A 21735-nucleotide genomic window follows, 5' to 3' on the forward strand; every position below is an offset into this window, starting at 1 on the left:
AGATTAGAAGTGCAAAGTAATCTAATACATTATTTCATACTTCTAACCTTTCTTGTAGTATAAAAGAAAGAAGTATGAAATAATGTATTAGATTACTTTGCACTTCTAATCTAAATTATTGGTTTTGTCATATGTTGTTTAGTCAATACCAGGCTCACCTGCTAGAATATATATATATATGACTATGACTATTCTGAGTTAAGATTACATCTATCTTGTGACATGTAGCAATGTTGCCCAGACTCACTCTTCAAATCAGTTTCGCTTGTTTTTTGGGTTCTTAGCACACTACATGACCAAACACATTTTGATTTGAACATTACTAGCATGACTGATTATTAATTGATAGACTTCGTATTAACAGGTGCCGGATTAATAAACACTTACACTATTTGCGTAGTAAAATGACAGTATTAATAGCGTTATTAATTAGTCATAAATTTAAAAAAATATTGAAATATTCATTAGGGATATTGTTTTAATTTATTATGTTTGTTTCATTGCAATTTTGTTTTCAGAGAGTGGAACAAAGAACTACAGAAGAAAAATCCAAACATACTGAAAGCTGTATTACGATTCGTTGGATGGAAATTCTTAACATTAATTTTACTTGTATTGATTCAGGTACTTCACAATTGTTTCGCTTAAACGTTAATTATATATTAATGTTTAAGCGAAAAATTATATCAGTTATTTAAAATAATTAATAAATAAATATGTTATTTAAAATAATTTAAATAACTGATATTCGCGTATATTTGCAGGATACGGCAGTGGTCGCAGGCCAAGTACACTTCTTAGGATTAACAGTACATTATTTTGACAATAGGTTGGAATGGAATCAATACAATATTTACTTAACCGTTGCTGGATTTTTTGGCGTGACTGCAATATTTTTGTTTACATTTAATACTAATTTTATTATGACAGAATTAATTGGAATGAAATTAAAGATTGCTTTTTGCACGATTGTATATAGAAAAGTGAGTATCAGTCATAATGTATTATGAATATATTATTATATTTATATTCTTCAGAAGAAAGGACATTTTCAAATGAAAGGTTTGTTGCATGCTTAAATTTTCTACAAAAAATTATGATTCGTTGTTAATTTACACACTATAGTAATACTGCGTTTTATGTTTGCATTATTGAATTAAATTTAATTAACATAGATACAAAATGTCCAATTCACTTATGTATTATTTTCATGTTAAGTGCATAATTATAGATTTTTAAACAGCATCTAATAGTTCTTAATACTTCGAAACCGTGTTTTATAATTTCTTTGGCTTTGGAATGAGAGCCAAAGGATCTCAAACTAATAGTGTCAATAATAAACAATGGTGAAATATTGGTGGGCTACTACCATAGAAATGGCCTTGCTTAAGAATATATAAAGAAAAAAAATGCAAGAAAGTTTTTAATTTGATATTTGTCTTTACCATAAACAGAAAAGTAAGCTTAAATGTACAGTACTTAAATTTCCACATTTTGAATCTTTTGTACTGTACCACGTTATTATATATAAATATGCAGAATTTAGTATTTATTCACATTTTCTATAAATAAAGTCGCAGTTAAAAAAATAGCCATATTATTTTAAAAACATATCTTTACATGTCAATATTTCTTTTATCTTTATTAACATAGACAAGTGTTGTCTAACACAGTTAAATTAAACTGACACATTACTGTATGTGAACAGTATAATGATAACATGTTATATCGTACTGCTTGGACGTGCTTTTCTGAAAATAATATTCTGAAATTTATTACTGATAGAGAAATATTTATACAGTTAACTTAAGTAAAGATACTAAAATAATCTTATAATCTTCGTAATTTGCTTAATAATCTGGTCATTTAATTTTGTTTATTATTCATTTCACCTGTAAGAATTAGTTTATAACATCTATAATTTCACGATGATCACAAAATTAATCGAAAACAATGTTACTTTATGTATTTTATTGCTGGGGGAAAATTGAAATATCTATTTTTCATTATTTATACGAGGGCTATTTTTTAAATAAGGTCTGTTTGTGAATGAAAGTGAGAATAACGCGCAATCACGGCGGTATGCATGCGCTTCTGCTCCGAGCAAGCTTGGCGCGCGTTTTGACGCCATTTGCAGCTCTATCGTCTGTCTGTATGCTGAGCTGTAGAAGTTTAAAATGTTTAAGAAAATTGAGTCTCCCGCCGACTGTGAGATACGATCTGTTATTCGATTCTTAAATGCAAGAAACTTGGCAGCAGCGGAAATTCACCGTCAGATTTGTGAAGTTTACGGTGATAATGCTATGAGTGGAAAGTTCGAAAATGGGTAAGAATGTTCAAGGATGGGCGAGTTAATGTGCATGATGAGCCACGACCTGGCCGACCTTCTCTGATTTCTGAAGATTTGATTCGTGATGTGGATAACAAAATTCGAGAGGACCGACGATTCACGATTTCAACGTTATCAATTGAATTTCCACAGATTCCAAGATCAGTTTTGTATACCATTGTTTCGGAGAAATTGAATTATCGAAAATTGTTTTCTCGGTGCGTTTCAAAACTGCTTTCTGGCGATCGCAAAACAAAAAGATTAAACAGTGCTTTATCGTTTTGACTCGATACTATCATCCACACAGTCCAGATCTTGCACCCAGTGATTTTCACTTGTTTCGATACTTAAAGGAGTTCCTTGGTGGTCAACATTTCAACGACGAAGAAGAAGTAAAAACTGCAGTCGTAGATTGGGCTTCTTGACAAGCGGTAGATTTCTTTGAAGTCGGAATTCGAAAAATTGTTGAGCGGTATGACAAATGTTTAAACAAAATGGAAATTATGTAGAAAAGTAGATAAAAGTATGTAGAATATGGAAAAAAATATATTTTAATGATATTTACAGTATTTTTCTTCTTATTAAAAAACGGACCTTATTTAAAAATAGCCTTCGTAAAAATTCTTGTTTCAACATTTTTAATGTCACTAATTTAATGTTATATCCGAGTTATAAACGTAAATTTCTGCAAAGTCTGTATTTGACAGGAAAAACACTTGACTAGTCGAAAGCAACAAATTCGAAGAAATTGCAAGCGCACTATACTTTTACTCGTTGCATATAATGAGCGCGATTTTATAAATTTTCGATGTAGAATATATAGAGTTTTATAATGGTATTATTATATATATTATTTTCTTATCTATAATGCGTGGCCTAATTCCAATTAATTTCAAACGGGATATTGCATTTGTTTGTGACAATGCAATTTTTCGCCCTGTAGTCTTGTTACATGGCTTTCTCAGGAAGATATCATGAGAAAATATTTAGTAAATTCTAGTTTCCAACAATTAATGTTTTTGCTCATTATGTAGTTGTACCATTCAGTATCTTTACCGAATTCTGTATTTAGTAATTTCATTAAGAATTTTATAAGGTTCTTAATTTACGCATTTTTTATTTTCACCACATGCAAAATTTTCTGTTTTACTCGCGTTAGCTATTCAATCGTGTACAAGTTTTGATGTTTTTTGTAATAGTTCGATCAGTACGTACTTTTTAATTACTCTTGGCTCATTGGTTATCAAATGCTATCTTTAACATTTTCCGAAGTATAATAAAACAATTAATCCAATTTGGCCCAGTTATAATAAAGCAAAGAGTTTTTGTTTACAGAGTGTAGAAATCTGGGATTAATAAAGCGTTGTTTCTCACTTGTGTTCGGCTTCAAATCGGAAAGATCCGCCTGCAGGGTTACTGGATGAGAGTTTACTAATATTTGATTTAGGTGCAGGAAGTTCGTGTGATCTTTTTATCAATTTTTCCTGACACCAACCTAATTAGAGCGTTAGCCACGCTATTTAGTAAATAATTATTATTTTTCCGAGAGGGGGATCATAGATCCGTGATTTGTCAAGAATTCCAAGGATCGGGAGAAATTATCCTTTTTATTCTAGAGTATCTTCCGATAGAAATTATGAATTTATATCAGCTGATAAGATGTATAGGTATGTTAGATATCCAGATGTTTGTAAAAATTACAGATAAGCTCTTGTGAAAAGAAGTTTGATTTCTCCTTTTTGCGCAAAAGTGAGAGATGTGTCATCTGTTAATGAATGAAACATGTAAAAGATATATATTTTTTCCCACTTTAATGTAATAAATATTTGGAAGGAAAATAATTTTATAAAATAAGAAAACAGCATTTCTTTGTTTTCTCCGTCAGAAAAAGAAGAAATGGTTTGGATTAAGATCCAGATTAGGGTCATTGTATACATTAACACTTATTAAATTCTAAATTTCATTACTTAATCGTATAATTTCCTTTCCGATTCTCACACAGAGTTTTAAAATATTTAACAGTTTATTAGCCTTGTTAATGCCTAGTGCTGTCTGATGTATTACTTTCTCAGGAGACAATAAACAAAGATTTGTTATTTTGACTTTGAAACTTAAAATCTTTCTTTTAAGTTTCAATCCAATGTAAAGCTAGCAACTTGAGTTAATTTACAACTATTTCAACACTGATGCGTTTATTTTTTTGTGTTAAAAAATGAAAAGCAAACATAAAACTCATTATTTTGAATCAAGAAACATTTTATATTGTTAGATAGTATGCAAAATACAGAAATTGAAGTTATAAGCGAGTGCCATGCCAACTTTTCACAATGTAGAGAAGTGTAGCGTATTTGAAATGCCACGCACTTAATAGAAATCATTTTCTCATACAAGCGATGAAGGGTTATGTTTATTCAACTTAAACAGTTTTAAATGATTCCAAAGAGTTTAATAGGGTTAGATTGCTCAGGAAAAATTTATAATTGAATTTTTGGTATTAATAATATACTGTCTATCCTTTGATTTGTGAATTCCTTACATCACTTTACAATATGTTATGTAATGTGTATAGTAATATCGCATTAAAGTAACAGTATATTTTACATGTAACATAATTACCCCAAAGTCAAAAAATTTACATTTAACCCATTATTTAATATTAATTCAATTGTTACACTTGTTAAAAAAGTTAGAAAATTTTATTCCATTTCTTTGGGTAACAACTTTGTTAAAAATTACTTAGTTATTGGAACATAAGTTTTTGATAATATTTATTTATTATAAATAAATATTTTTATAGGCAATGAGGTTAAGTCCTTCATCTCTAGAAAAGTCGAATGTTGGGCAAATGGTAAATCTTATAGCAAATGATGTCAGCAAATTTCAAAATGTAAGTTGAAGTTATTATTCATATAAATATTAATTAATACTCATAGCGTATTCATATTTTTATGTGGTGTAATAAAGTTAAATGACGATAAAAACATTATTTTGTATATGTAATTCAATTACCGGTAAATGTGTTTGTATCAAAATCTCTGTTCTTTATACTTTCAATTCTAATTTGAATTAATTCTAGTAAATAATAATAAATTGAAATAAAGAATGGTTACAAAGTCAATCCGTCATACATACAAATATAGTAGAAGTATAACTGATGCTGTCGCTCTACTGGACCTATGTCACAATTTCGATGTCACTTATCAGCCGCTGTGTTCATTTTAATAACACATGCGGTTCAGCATCTTAACAAATCTACTGACTAAAATTGTGATAGGCAGTCGTTTTTCGCATGTAACAACGAAATAATTTTATAAGATTTGTATGTGTTCACTGCACCCACAATAGTAGTTACGTAATTTTGTTTCTAGTGCAAAAGTTTCATGTTTTTTTTTAGTTTTTAGTTTTTTGTTTCGAAATAGGAAATAAGCATAGCAAATGAGCCAACTCAATTCATTTTAATTACAATATGCATTATTCGCTCGAATCAAGTGTGCAATACGTTTTGTGAGTAAATAAAATTTCCCTTAGAAAATAATGATTGTCAGTTTGTTATACCTAAAAGTACGTTAAATTTAATACATAATTATGAAAAAGTACAATATCAGATTTCTCAAAATGTTAAATTTTTTTGACTATGCAATTCTTGTTTTTGTATTCGAAGTCAATGTTATGTAAGAGATATTTCTAATACTTTCAAAAAAAAACTTCTGTTGAGACAAAATAAATGATCATTAATGCTGTATTAATAAGTTAATAAGTCTATACAGATCAAATAAAAAATAATTAAACTTGAAAAACAACATTATATACATTATATAATATTGGTCTATCTATCGGACCAGAACAGAATAAGTGCAACTTCATCTCACATTAGTTTAGGATCAATCTAAAACTTCTAAAACATGTTGTATGGAATTATCGATAATGCCGGATTATGGAATGTTTTGAAATTTTCACAAAATGTAAGAGAATATACGCAATTTGATCTTTCCATATTTTGTACTGTGTAAGCTGCAATACGTTTCTAATCAGTTTTACATGTACTCTACTCCATCTGAATAAGATTCAGTTTATTTCTCTACATTGATAACTTTGAAATACCCGCATAACCATTGATACGCTAGAAGAATGACATTTTTTCTCTGCTTTTACCAATCTTTATAGAGTACGAATTGATTAGCCTAATAAATACATTTATAAGTAATTGGAAGGCTGATCACATCCGGGATAAGCTCTCCAGTTTATTATAGTCTTATTTATTAGGCTAATTAATTTATAGTCAATTTATATTGTGGGTTAGAAGCGTTATTTCATAATATACAAATTTTTATATTTGGCAATTTTTTATGCCATATGAAATCTGAGCAAGTATAGTTTATATCACTGAATGAAAATAATTGCCAAACTATTTTACAGTTTTCAACTGTGTTACTAATAAACAAATATTTTCTTGTGCATTTCTGTTAAAAACCAGAAAATACAGAGCGTAAAATTTGAACAGAGAGTCTGCGCATTAATTATCCGTTAAAAAAGTAAATGTTTTCAGAATTTTGATCTAGTATACGAAGCAAACACTCAAAGAGCAAGTTGAAAGGTGGCATTTGTTGACTAGGTATCTTCTCTATCACTTATGAATTGATATAGCTATTAATAACTTCCATATAAATTCGTTCATTGGGATTGTATTTTATGAGAAACAAACTATTGTTTTTGGTATTTTTGTTAGTATTGAAACATATTTTAATACATAATATATAGTGAATTAAGTAATAAATCTAGCTGTAAAGAGAAAAGTTGTTTCATTTAATTACCTATTGTTCAAACAGAAAATTTTTCTAACTGTATCATTTGCCAATGAATTTGTACAAACTATCTATGATGCATCAGATTTTCATTATAATATTTTATTAGATATTAAATGCATAAATCATGGAGAGAGAGTCAGAGAGAGAGAGAGAGATCAACCTTCCATACACCTGGTGAAGAAAATTTCTCCCTGAGCCTGGTGGGGTTTCGAAGGCCCCAAAATAAAACACTACATTATATGGCTTGTAAAAAAATTTGAATATTATGTTAGTATATATATACAATAGATTTATAAAGACATTTAAAATAAAACAATCATTGATTTACGTGAAATATTTATTCACACGACTACATAATAAAAAACATCAACTTTTTCTGTAATAACAAAAATGAAAACTTTTTTTGAAAATCATGATATATTCTAATTATAATTTAAGTATTTTGGCTTCGTTTTAATGGCACGTAATATAATTATCTGTTAAGGCATAAAAATTAATTTTCTTCAGTTAAAATTTGAAATCGAGAATTCAGGCATTCTTCACATAATAGTTTCGTATGTTCCATGAAAATGGGTCTGGAACACTCTTTACAGACGCCCAGCAGCTGCCTAAACGTTTATCTACTGACACCGTGAACGTCTTAAAAATCGAACAAACACAAAAAATATTACATACAATTTTGCAACGCAGGGAGCCTGGTGGGGTCTGTGACGGCCGGCACTCACTCAAATACGTCTTGTTCACACGATATCGCGCGATGCACTGAAAATTTGGTGGGGATCGCCAGCGCATAAAGAGAAACAAAGCTACTAATAACCTTAAGTCGCTAACCCAACAATTAAATTAGTTGTAAACTTTTAAAAATGAGTCGTGGTTCTGGGACCCCACCAGGCATACAGAGGATTAATTAATTACGAAAATACAAAATTCTCTTACAGTTTCCTTGTAGTAATTGTCAGTCATTTACATTTGAGTATTTTAGTCTATTTTTATTACTCATGTCCATATTTTCAATAAATTCTCACTCAATAATCTGCGCTAACTGCTAATTTGTGATTGTCAGATATTTAAAATTCTACACTGCACACTGTCAATAACCTGAACTGTCAGTGAGTTCTTCATACTAGTATTTCTGTACATTTTCTATATGTAATGTTAACACCCATCATTACTTGTACATCAATTGTCCACATGTATAAAGTTAGTTTACATGCATATTCACCAAATTGACTTCGTTAGCTCTGCTTTAATGATATCTTCAGGCTGTATGCTATACATATAACTATATAGAAATTTTCAACCATGATTTTCTCTGATTTTCACAGGACCTGAAATTATATTACTGTGGAAAATAGCTTACTTTCATTTGCAATTAATTATAATTTTTAATTGTCATGTGTTTTCCTTAGTAACGCAAAAATTTCATGTTCTGACATAATTTTCCTTTACAAAACATTATCATGTTTTCACGCTATCGCATCAACGTGTATTTATTTATTTTACATTTAATCGGAACTGTCGATGTTTTATATATTTCCACCTTCCCAAATAACACAATTTACCCAAAACTACAATAAAATACAATTAAAAATAAATAAAGTTAACGTAATAAAAAATTATTAAATAGAAATATACAAAATTATGGAAAAATTAAAGATCATACATTATGTAGAATGTGTTGGCATAAATGCTTATATTTTATAAAATATTGATGGAGATGGTCATTAGGCAACGTATAATCAATGGAGCGATAAAAAAGGATCTATCACTTAATACTAATCAGTAAAAAGAAGTATGTAGGAATGACTAGGATCTAGTTATTCCAGAAGAAACTTTCAATTTGGGCAAATAATTGTATATTACGCCATTAAAATATTTATAGATTAAAATTTGTTGCAAATACTTAACTCTTTTTTTTGAAATTAGGTAGTCCCTGTATGACTCTTGCCACATCGGTATTATTAGTATATGGAAAATGGCAAAATTTGTTTAGAAGGAAATATACTCTGTGTATTTCCTTAATAACTTTGTTTAACAAAGAAGGGGATGACATTGCCCAGATTGAATCTATCCAAGACAAGAGGTTTGTAAAAAAAATCGATCTTAGTATAATTTTTTAAAATATAGGCCTAAATTTACAAAATCGCCATTATATTCCCCGGCGAATTGCGATAGATTTAGCGATTTTTTCTATATGACATTTAAAGGTCGATTTATTGTCAAAGACAACTCCCCAATCACTATCCGAATTTACATAATTTAAAACATGGTTATAAATGTAAAGGTGCGGAAGTGGCAGATCTCTTCTCAGACAGAAACACATCGCAACTGTTTTATGAATATAAATTCTTAAATTTACTTTACTATAGATGGAATTTTAAGGTTGGTTTGTAAAACGTTAGGGCCATGATTTAAGAGCCAACATAAGCTATAACATTAGATTTAACGTGTCGCTTTACGATAACAATCGACTCCTCTCCTTGCTAAGTAATTAGAGACATAGTGTAAATAATAGCAATAACTTCTCCCCCGCTCTAGGTAGAGAGACGGGGTTTGTTTTGTTTAAAAAAAGACCGATGTGTCTACCTAACAGGGATAAAAAGTTCAGCGATTCTCTGTAAATTAATGTTTTTTTTTCTTTTGTTCGTAAACTTAAAATTTGAATATTATTTTAAATTTGTATAAAACTAAAAACTAAACAATCGTAAACTGTAATAGGTTTTCAATCAGACACAAAAAATAGATCGAATATAGCGCAATATTGAAGCAAAATATTGCAATTTACAGAATTACCCAAAACTTGCAAAAATGCACCACGTAACGAATTCCACCTCATTACTTAATGTTAAAGATTTTCCAAATGGAAAAGGTTAAGGGTAACTTGCCCCTATCCAGGTGTTACAGACGCGGAGAAAACCAGGAAAACTTCACGTGGCCAGCCTGTCCTGGCGAAACGCGAACCCACGACCGATCTCCCAGTGTTCAGGGAATGGAACCGTTGGCCAATGGTGGGGCGTTGAGGCTAATGCTCACATAATGAGAAATAATGCCACACTTAGCCGAAAACGCGTGGATCGCCCTTTGTTTTTGCAAAATTAGCAGTGAGGTCACTTGAGCACGCCAATGAAATCCAAGGCAATCAACAAAAACAAAGACAAATTTTTCGCGAAAAAATAGACGATAACTGAAGTCAACAAAAACCGAGGTAGTAGTGTACATAGTTAAAGGTGATAGCATTGCAGGCAGTTTTATGGACACAAGCGTTTAAAGCCCTGGTCACACTATGCGATTTCCAGCCGCACAGGTGACTGCAACCGTGACGGCTGTTCCCCTTAACTAGTAATCCCCCTCGAAACGGACACGACTGCAACCGCAACTAGAAACAAAAAGTTTGTTCTACTCGCGACGGTTGCAAACGCGCATCCAATCAGAAAACGTCTTTGTGCCATGTCATACTTTGTGTTGTATATTTGTCAACATATCTGGATTATAACATTTGTATTAACTCAGTTTCAGTACAATTAAATGCTATATTTGATATAAATCAAATCTGAATTTATGAAAGTTATTGTTAGATTTATTTTAAAAAGTTTGATTACTTTTAATAATATACAATTGAATAAAATAAATGCTGATATAAAAGAAAAAAATATATCGATTATAAATGAATTAAATGATTTAAGCTTTCCTCTAAACAACACTTACCCTCAAATATTTACTTTTGTAACATTGATAAACAGCATCCAAAACTTTTGGGATAATGACTGATATCGAATTATGGGCCACTCTAAATTAATATGCCAAACTACGAAACGTTTCGCTTAAATTATATATAAGTATTGGTATACATACGGATGTATCCCCTTTAACCTTCGGCATCCAAAAGCCTTAATTCATTCATCACTGGTGAAAGCGAGATTGTTTAGCCGGTTTATTTTTATTTTGCCAAGTTTTAACCCAGTATAAATGTTTTCTCTTAATTTTCTCTTCGTATATTCTTGCAAGCTCTAACAAAATTATCGCCTTTTTTTTTTATTCATTCCAGAAAAGGAACTGCTTGCTATTTTAATAAGAAAAGTAGCTAAAATTCCGTAAATACTCTGAAGTAGAACGTAAAATGTCGGGAAACACACGAAAGTAGACAAACACAAGCTACTGTAATTTTATTGGTTTATTATAGAGTCACGTGTTCCGAGTAGCAATCCGTGCATTCTTTTATTCAGCAGTGCGCTGAGCAGTTGCTACCGGAAGTGACGTTTTTGCTGCTGACGGTCGAAAACACTTTTGCTGGAGAGAAAGCTATCTCAAAATGGCCGATGTAAACGATGATTCTCTTACTGCTATATTTACGCGCGTTTGTTCAGTATTATTAGAAGAAAAGCCATTAAGTTCGATGTTTTTTATAAGAAAACGTAGAAATGATGACTTATTTGTGTCATTGGCGTTGACTGATTCTATTAACACTTTATGTATTTTTAAATGATTTAATGATGGTAAGTCTACTTCAGAAGGCAAAATTTTATTCTCTCTCAAATATTGCAGTAAATTGCTAGAATCTGTAAATAAAAATTAAAAACAGTATTTCATAAACCAACTTTTAACGGTAGGTTTGACTTCATAAACAAAGACAATAATAATAGATTCTTATATTTCGTTTTGTTATTATACATTTCACATTTATTAAAAATATACTTGAAGCAAAGGAGTTAAAAATCTGCTCATTTAATGTAGCAAAAAAACTGTTTATCGTTTGGTAATCGAAAAAGATACTTCTTCACGGAGGCGTCCATCTTGTAAGCAGTATTTTTAGCGTGGTCGAGAGGTGCTGCCAGTGCGCTGAAAGCGCAGCTTAAGCGCGCTGGCAGTAGGCTTAATAATTGAACACATGCGCTAAAAGCGCTGCAAGCGCGCTGAATAAAAGAATGCGCGGAATGTCAACGAACAATGTGTGACCACGAGAAGACACGCGCGACTCGCGCTTGTTGCGGTTGCAGTCGCCTGCGCCGCTGAAAATCGCATAGTGTGACCAAGGCTATAGACTTACTATAAGAGGTGGAGTTTTCCGGGATTATTTATTACTAGATAGTTTTGAAAACATATTTACTCACCTAAATATTGTCGATTAGGTAATTTAATGCCTATGTACATTAAATTAGTTAATTAAAGCTAAAACCAACAATTTAAAAAGCGAATTTATTGCGATTGTTTACATTTTACTTCGAAGGTTAGAGGCGGGGCTTTGAGTGGCAATTCTCTTCTTTAACAAGTCTGTGATTAGTTAAAGTAACGTAAACAAAGACAGAAGATACTGAATAAAACATTAGAAGGAGTTTCCCTTTGACTGTTTTTAGCCAACTATATAGTTAACTGCGAAGATTTACTGTAGGATGGTAGAGGGATGTATTTACCAAAATATTTATGGCCCACAGGTGGTAACAAAACACTTATTGGCTTAAACAAAGTCAATCGACCAACAAAAGAGCGAATCAAAGCTAATATCGCTGGAAAACTCAAATATAACGCAAATTAATTGAATTTTTTGATGAACCTGTCGTCACGCGCGTGCGCAGTAAAATAGAAATCACGCGCACTCGGTCAATTCGGCACCAATTTAAAAAATTAATTAATAAAAATTTAGCGTCGAGAAACGGGTATTTTTACTTTAATCCGATTTACTGATAAGTTTGTAATCGAATTCAGTCAAAAAATTTTAATTTCTTTATAATTTATTGAAGATTTTAATGTTTTTAATATTAGAAGTTAATTAGCATAAATTACAAAGTGTCGTGTTTCATCTTCGCTCCCGTTCAAGTTTATTTTCTAGACACGCGCCGATGTCTGTTTTTACTTTTCCTGGTGACTAGGCTTTTATTTCATTCTTGTCTGTTTTGGTTACGGAAGATGGGGAGACGGGCATCACGTGATCGCTTACCTCACATTTCACTATAGAAATTTCCTTACCTTGAAAGTTTTATTTTTTTTCTAGATTTTAGTTATTATTATCTATTTTTTTCATGGATTCTCATATTTATGTGTGTTCTGAAGTTGCAGGTATTTTTTAAATTAAGTTTTGTGCATTTATATTTTTTTCTTTGATTTTTATTTATAAAATACTAGTTAACCCGGCCACGCGTTGTTGTGGCTCAAAATGTATCTATTATAAATGTATAACACTTCCCCCGTGGGAAGAATTTCAAAAAATCCCTTCTTAGTGTACATTCTCTTGACGTACCTATTAAAACGCAATCAAAAACGCATCTAAAATAGTATAATAAAAGCAGAGTTCTTTACACTAAGCCTTCATCCTGACCCTCTCCCCGCTGGGGAATATCGAAAAATCCCGTTTTAGTGTATGTTCTGTTGACGTACCCTATTCAAACGCAATCAAAAACGCAAAATACCGCATTTAAAATAGTATGATAGAAGCCAAGTTCTTCAAGGTAAGCCATAATCCTGTCCATCTCCCCCCCAGTGGGGGGAATTTCGACATGTATATTATATAAAAACACGTGCGTATTCGAATGCAACGTTGTGTCAAAATTTCGAAGGAATCGGTAGGAACAAACAAACGTTGTATTTTATTTATATAGATAGGTAGAAAATGATCTGCTTTAGTCCATTCTCACAGAAAAGCATAATGCCTCACAGAAAAGCAAACTTAGGTCGTCAGAAGTTAGCGCCATCTGTTGGATATAAAAGCCTTAATCTATATATAAATATATTTTTGAAAGGGGGAAAATGGTGGTCTTCACATATGCCAGAAACCTTCGCGGGAGCGTATTAAACAACTTCCCGAAGTTTCATGGCAATCGGATAAATGGTGTGGTAATGCATGAAGGACAAACACACACACACACATAAATTCATTTTTATATATATAGATAATAATATTCAAAAATTAATTAAATGTTATCGGAAATGCTAAACTATAAGTACAGTTTGTTTTACAGTACTATTGCGAACAGATGTAGTCAATTAGTTTGTAAACGTACTTATTATTTTAATTTTTATAAATTATTTAATGTGTTGCATCGCGACGCGCGCAGAATCGATTAATTACCGTCGCGCGTTATTTAAGATGGCGACGGGACTCGATTCAATTACTTCTTCATTTCAGATGCTAATTACAGAGTGTTATTTTAATGTAACTTTAGACATAGCAGTGGCGTGCCGTCATTGGAAGCGATGGAAGCGCCGATTCCACCTTCCAATGACTTTCCCTTGTATTTTATAAAATATAAATTTTCATATTTTAACGTACTTTGCATTAATTAAAATTAATATTTTATTATAACTGCATTATGTATCTTTTACAAATTTCTATACTACATGTGAATAAAACGATAAGATTGTTATTGTATATTCGAATAATTCGGTGGCGGAAGGAGTGTCAAAACCGGGTCAGTTTCCAATCAGCCAGATTATATAGGCATTGTCACATGCGGTTTACAGAGCACCAACCTCACCTGGTTTAGGTGGTAGAAGCGACACACGCATAAAGAGTCCTACTTTATATCCCGTAGCGGTTGTGGGCTGTTAGCCACCTGCCTGTCAACTTCCAAGCAGCCAGATTATAGGCAATGGCGCATGCGCTTTACAGAGCACCAACGTCACGGTTTAGCTGGTAGAAGCGACACACGCGTAAAGAGTCCGACTTTAACAGCCCACAACCGCTCCGGGATATAGCCGCCTGCTAGATATTCGGCCACCCTCGCCCGATTATGTGAATCATGAGCAGACTAGATCAACGGCGGACAACCCCCGGCCCGCGGGCCAGCTACGGCTGGCGAAAAGTTTCTATCCGGCCCGCGAGATTTTTAATAGATTATTAAATTGGAAAAATAACTAATTAATAGTTATTTTTCCAATTCTTTGTAATTTTTGAAAACGATAAGAGAAATAAATGTAGTAATTAACTTTTTATTTATTTATTTCATATTTGCAGACTAAAAAAATTACAAGTCACAAGAAAGCGTCAATTAACTACTACGGCCTGCGGAAAAAAACGTAAAATTTATTCTGGCCAATGTTATAAAAAAGGTTGCCCACCCTAGACTAGATTTATAACTTAACCCAACTGATAGGAATTTACTGGCATGTTTTTATGATAGTTCTGTATAGTTGACAGGAGTTTAAAAAAAATCCATTAAAATATTTGATATATTTATTCCGCTGTCCCATCTTATATTACTTACGGATTTCAATGTTAAACCGGTGATATTGCGATTTAGTATGTCCCATCTGTAAGGGGATGCAGAAAAAACGTGTACAATTCTAGTACAGTGATAAAAAATTAACTGTTACTTTGGCAGCATCATTTACAACCAAATTTAATGAATGAGACGTATGATATGCAAAACTACGAAGCGTTTCGCTTAAATTATATATAAGTATTGGTATACATACGGATGTATCCCCTTTAACCTTCGGCATCCAAAAGCCTTAATTCATTCATCACTGGTGAAAGCGAGATTGTTTAGCCGGTTTATTTTTATTTTGCCAAGTTTTAACCCAGTATAAATGTTTTCTCTTAATTTTCTCTTCGTATATTCTTGCAAGCTCTAACAAAATTATCGCCTTTTTTCTTTTATTCATTCCAGAAAAGGAACTGCTTGCTATTGCGATTTAGCAAGCAGTACAAAAAAGCTCTAGAATTTATTTTCCTTAAATTTACGATTTATGTATCGGTTATCGATCGTCATAAAAATTTCTTTTCACTTCTTTCCCAAGACTACAGATATTCGAGTACAAAGTAACCGGTTTCGACTTATTTCTATTTAAGAAGTAGTTAAATAATTAAGCGATTAGGGAATTAGAAACATAAATAAAACCCCGATGAAGAGCCGAAATTTTACTTAAACAGAAGCTTAACCGAACCAATCACTTGCTGAGTACAGTGGGGTCTGATCTCTTCATAATATTAGATGTAATAAAGACAGAAATTTCTCCAGTTCAATGAGAGTGACCGAAAAGTTGTAAATTTTGGAAATTTCCGTGAACACTCGATCCTAAAACGAATTAGCTAGAAAACGAACGACAGACAATCTGTTAAGTTTAACATATTTAGATTTTTACAGCTATGGTGAGAAACGTTTAAAATCTACAACAACCCTGTCGCGTCCTTTGATATATACTAGTGACGCGACAAAAGAGGCATTTGACATTGACCGGTATCGGCATCCTCGGGATTTGGCACACACACACCTACCTGGACCGTCTTTGATTCCATTCATTAGCCACTCGTAGGAAGCTACAGTATTTCACTAAGTGAATTGTTTTAAGATTTAAAATGTAAAGAATATTTTGTTACTTTTATGTACGTTTCTTCACAAAGTTATATTTAATTATAAGTTTCTTTAAAAGTATATTCATACAATTGAAGAATTTTTTGTACTAGGTATGTATATTCGTCACACATTTTGTTTTACCAAGTAAGTTTTTCTGATAATTTTAATTTTAACCCTTATGTCGTGGCTAGTGATTCAAAAATTTATTTTAAAAAAGTTTTGGCTCAAGACCATATAATGAAAAAGGAAACATTATTAAAAGAGAAAGACCGATGCCTAAATTAAATATAAATACGTCAACAAAAATATTTCGACATTTTGACGATAAAATTTATGACGAATGACGATTCTTTCGTAAAATTGAAGCAATTTGGAAATCAAAATAGAATAGAATTTAACATTGGTAGACAATATAAAATAAATATTGAAAATTATAACGAGATAATTACGATTAATAGATATATCTAAATTAATAGATGTTATATGTTTTTTCTCAAAGGAAGAATTGGCATTTAGAGGGCATAGTTAATTTATTGATTCCAATAACGGAGGTATTTATATTGAACTTTCTTATTTATTAAGTACGTCAGATAATCTATTAAAAATACATTTAAAGAAGTATACGGTTTTTACTGGCTTATCGAACAAACGAATACAAACGGGCCCTGACGCGCAATTAATTGATTGCCCCTGTAACTCGGCTTCTTACAGAAACACAGCTTCCTTATAATCAAATGTCACGGCACGCCACTGAGACATAGTGTATGTCTGTTATAATCAATAAGTCTATATAAGAGTAACACATATTACTGACTATATTTAAAAACTAAAAAAACCGAACAAAAATGTATTAGAAGAAAAGTATGTTTATATAATACTAAAACGTTCTACATCTATTCTACTTTTAAAATAAACCGTGCGTTGCATCTCGGCCGTTTGTAAGCGAAATTTTATGATGTCAATTGTAAAAGCTTACTTGTTGCAATGTAACGGCAGAGTTTAGAAAGAAAATCAATGCAATTTTTATAACAAAGTAATAAAACGATTAGCAGTTTGTTGTTTTTCACAGTGGAGGTCTAGGAAGTCTATTATTAATATATTTGCTGGAAAAAACAAGCAAGCTTTACTACTCTGAAGTTGTAAAATAATACCATCCCGTGAAATTTAACAAATCTGATGTTTATAAATGAAAGTTGAAATTCTTCATAGTCATTTGATACTTTATAAGTTTAGTTTTTGCATTTTCAAATCAAATTACAAAAAATATAAATAAAAATTTCATTTTTTTATTACACCAGCAACTATTTTATACTGTTAGATAGTAGAGAAAACGTAGATATCGAGGACGTAATCGTAGTCATGCTTATAGGCCTATACAGTATATGCTTGACTACAATTACATCCTCGATTTCTACGTTTTCTCTACTAGTATCTAACAGTATAAAATACTTGCTGGTGTAATAAAAAAATGAAACTTTTATTTATATTTTCCGTAATTTGATTTGAAAATGCAAAAACTAAACTTATAAAGTATCAAATGACTATGAATAATTTTAACTTTTATATATTAACATGAAATTTGTTAAATTTCACGGGATTGTATTATTTTTCAATTTGAGAATAATAAAGCTTGTTCATTTTTTCCAAAGAAAATAATAGACTCGCTAGTCCTCCACTGTGAAATACGACAAACTGTTAATCGTTTTATTACTTTGGTTTTCAAAAACTCCCCTCTCTGTCAGCTGAGGGTCAAATGGCTAACAAATTGTTTACTTCCACTCAGGAAAATATTGTGATGGTGTCATAAAACTTTATAAAAATAATTTAAAAATACCATTGTAAAACCATTAAATAATTTCCGGTCAAATTTCAGTTTATTAGGAGTAATTCACTTTGAAATAACGCGATTATAAACAAAGAAGCGAGCGCGCCACCGCTGCGGCTATTTTTAGTAACAACGACTGGCAGGAAATTTGAAAATTAAAATCCGAGATCACGCGTGCCATAGTGCTGATTTGACACCAATAATTAAATAAAAATAATGAAATGCTTTAAGCAAAAAATGAATTGCGCAACGTAAAATTGAAGAAAAATTAGACAGGTAATAATTTTTTTCAGATTTTTCACACAATTAGAATTTTTACACGAACTAATTAAAAATCGATTGGTGCTGAATCGGCACTAGGCGCGTGTCAACGGGTTAATATTTTAATTTACACTGAACGGTGTATTTCACATTAACGATTAACGAAAAAGTCACGTGATATACACCGATCGGTAGCCAACCGCCTAGAAAGGGTGAAACAGACCGCCCACAAGGCATTATTCCCCGTGAGACTACCATCATAAAGGAATAAACTACTATTACATCACAATTATGTCACACTACTACGAGGCAATAGAGGCTAGACGCTCATGTCTAAGTAGCTTCTACAAGACAAGACATTACTTCACGTCTGGCCAAACAATTCCATTGCTTTTATCTTAATGCCAATTATCTTATCTTTTATGTTAATGCTTTCATCTTTATGCTAATTAGTCTTTTATGTTAATTTCTTATTGCTTTTAGTATTTAACGCTATATTAATTCTCTATAATATGTGTTTTTGGTATGTATTTTGGAGTGTCTAGAACGAACTAATTGGATCTAAATTGATTCATATGGAAATAATTGCCTCGGCTTTTGTCGGTTTTAGATTTTACCAATTATTTTAAAACAGATTATCAATGAAAACCGAGATATCCCTGTAAATGTATATACGGTTTTATTTTGTTTCTGATGAAGTCATCAATATCATTTTCTTCACCTTTTTATTCTTTTCAAATTAAAAAAAAAATGATTTCTATCTGTACCCATTTTTCATTAGCCAATACTATCTCAATTTTGAAGGTATATAAAAGCAGAAAATTTACTGGTGTTCCAATTCAGACTATCAGACGGTAATCTTGAATGTCTTTTAACTAAATCTTTTTATCAGGAAACAAAGTTTAGTTTGTAAAAGAAATCTGTATTTCTTCTGCATTTCAAGATGAAAACATACCTTTTCGGTCTAAAAACTTCGACATTAGCATTAAAAAAAACAAAGTAAAAAATACAATAAAAATTAAACTACTAATCTGGAAATCTCCAGTTTTTGCATATACACATCTGATATTACAATGTTCCTCATATAGTTTTTCTCGAAATTCCATGTTTTAAACAATTTTTATAAACATAAAAAAGAAAGGCTTTTCAAATAAATGTAACTTACAGACGATCATTTTAGAAAATTTTTAAAAAGTAATCTATAAATTCGAAAAATCTCGAGTTTTTTACCTACATCATACACGTCTTTAACTGTTTTTATGGATATTCTCAGTTTTAGAAAGTTTTTATAAATGAAAATAATAAAAAATTAAATTAATTAACACTGTTAAAAATTTATTGTATTGATGCACAAGCTGTTAAAATATGTTATTATATTGATGCACAAGCTGTTCCAATGTGAAGATTATATTTATTTATTGTAAAATCATGTTTGTACAATGTGAAACCAACAGGACTGTCTATATCCTCATTTATTTGATGTCACATCTTTTTTCAATTTCATGCTTAAATGTTCTCTACACGAAAAAATGGTTCATAAACTAAAAACCAAAAAATTTTCAAATTTCGTATAAACAGACAAAATATATTTCCCCAGAATTCTGAAATTTTAGTTAAGGCACTTACACACAGTGTAATTAATCACAAAAAGTAACTAAAATAGTTTCTGTAAGATATAATCCTTTAAAATAAAGAACATTTGATCACAGGAAAATCACCACCAAACTTTTTTGAGTATTTGTAAATATTGAACTTCATGCATATTACAGTAGAACAGGAAAAAAGTGACATGGGGATGTATCTCATGCATGGGTGTTTTGGTACGGGTGTTGGCTTTAGAAAAAATGCCATTACATTTAATGTGAGCCTTTCCTCACAGCAGTAAAGTGAATCTTTCATAATAATCTTAATTTTACAAAGAACTGAAATATCAGTACTATAAGAATCGTTTTGTAAAAGAGTCTTTCCCATTATGGAATAGAAAGTAATGTAGTGTTCTCTATAGAGTCTAAGGTTAAAGAGTGGAAAATAAATGTTAAAAGACCCAGTGTGATTGTGTTGATATCGATTTTATGCAAAATATGTTCGAGAAATATTTATAAGCTTTATACTCATTGATAAAATAGTATAGTCTGCCTTCATTTAATATTCATGCTGATGAAACAGTATTTCTAAACAATTAAAACAACGCAGCAGCATGCCTGGATAGAAAATGTACAGCAATGTTTTTACATTCAGAACTCATATAAATTACTGAAATTTCTGAATATTTGAAAACCCAAGTAATTTTAAATTTTTTAGAATCAAGCAGCATCCTGTCCTGTAGTTGTCAAATTATAGAAAACTTCTTAAAATAGTAGACTAGTTCATGCAAACTTAACATGTTTATAGTATATTTCATAATTTTGATAATAATTATACTGGAATTTATATTAATAGTGATCGAGTTAATAGTATTTTATATAAAACTGATATTATTATTTATTACAGAATACTTACGGAATTCCATATGTATTTACAAATCCTTTTTTAATCATCACTACGATAGCGATATTATGGCAATATTATGGATGGACTATTTTAATAGGATTCTTGGCCGTATTTCTCTTCATTCCTATACAATTTGTTTTGAGTAAACTATATTCAAAATTGAGGTAATTAATATTTTAACTTATATAATTGTGATAAACCTATAAAATAAAAAATAATGCATAACTTGGTTATGATTAACGAAAATAGAATACAGTTTTTTCATAAGGGTAAAATTTAATACATTAGTCGAAAAATCTAGACTTATAGCTGATGTTGGAAATGACAAGATGACTGAGAGCATTAACCTTCTTTGTTCAAGTATTGTCTGCATAACATTTCAGCTATTGCAACTAATGAATTTGTTTATTTTATTTTATAAAGCTTATAATTTGCGCATTATATTTTGCCTAACATCATGTAATTTCCTAAATATTTTGTGAAACGTACAAGATTTTTTGGATTGTTTCATTTAATGTGTAGAAAATACAATTATTCTTGTCTTAACAATTAACAAAACATTTCATGCCTTTTGTAATATTTCGACCAATTTTAATTTTTGTATTTAAGTGATCGAATTTTTATAACTGCATTATTACACTGCATAAAAAAAATTAAAAGTAAAATGAAATTTGTCAAATCAAATACAATTATTTCTTAAATTTTAACTAATACTTACTTCTGCATACAAATTAAACA

At 30.8% G+C, this 21735-nt stretch overlaps 1 protein-coding gene across 1 annotated transcript; it reads left to right on the forward strand.

The window, feature by feature from the left end:
• Positions 1-518: 518 nt before the first annotated feature.
• On the forward strand, positions 519-21165 carry LOC136973014 (ATP-binding cassette sub-family C member 4-like; the record flags this gene model as incomplete). The annotated part of the gene is made up of 4 exons (XM_067267701.1): positions 519-624; positions 765-983; positions 5127-5216; positions 20998-21165. Coding segments are annotated over 4 exons (583 nt in total), but the record flags the coding sequence as incomplete, so codon positions are not given.
• Positions 21166-21735: the final 570 nt, after the last annotated feature.

Source organism: Centruroides vittatus, unplaced genomic scaffold (assembly GCF_030686945.1).
Source record: "Centruroides vittatus isolate TY-2023 unplaced genomic scaffold, ASM3068694v2 contig_3073, whole genome shotgun sequence".
Classification (NCBI taxonomy): Eukaryota; Metazoa; Arthropoda; class Arachnida; order Scorpiones; family Buthidae; genus Centruroides; species Centruroides vittatus.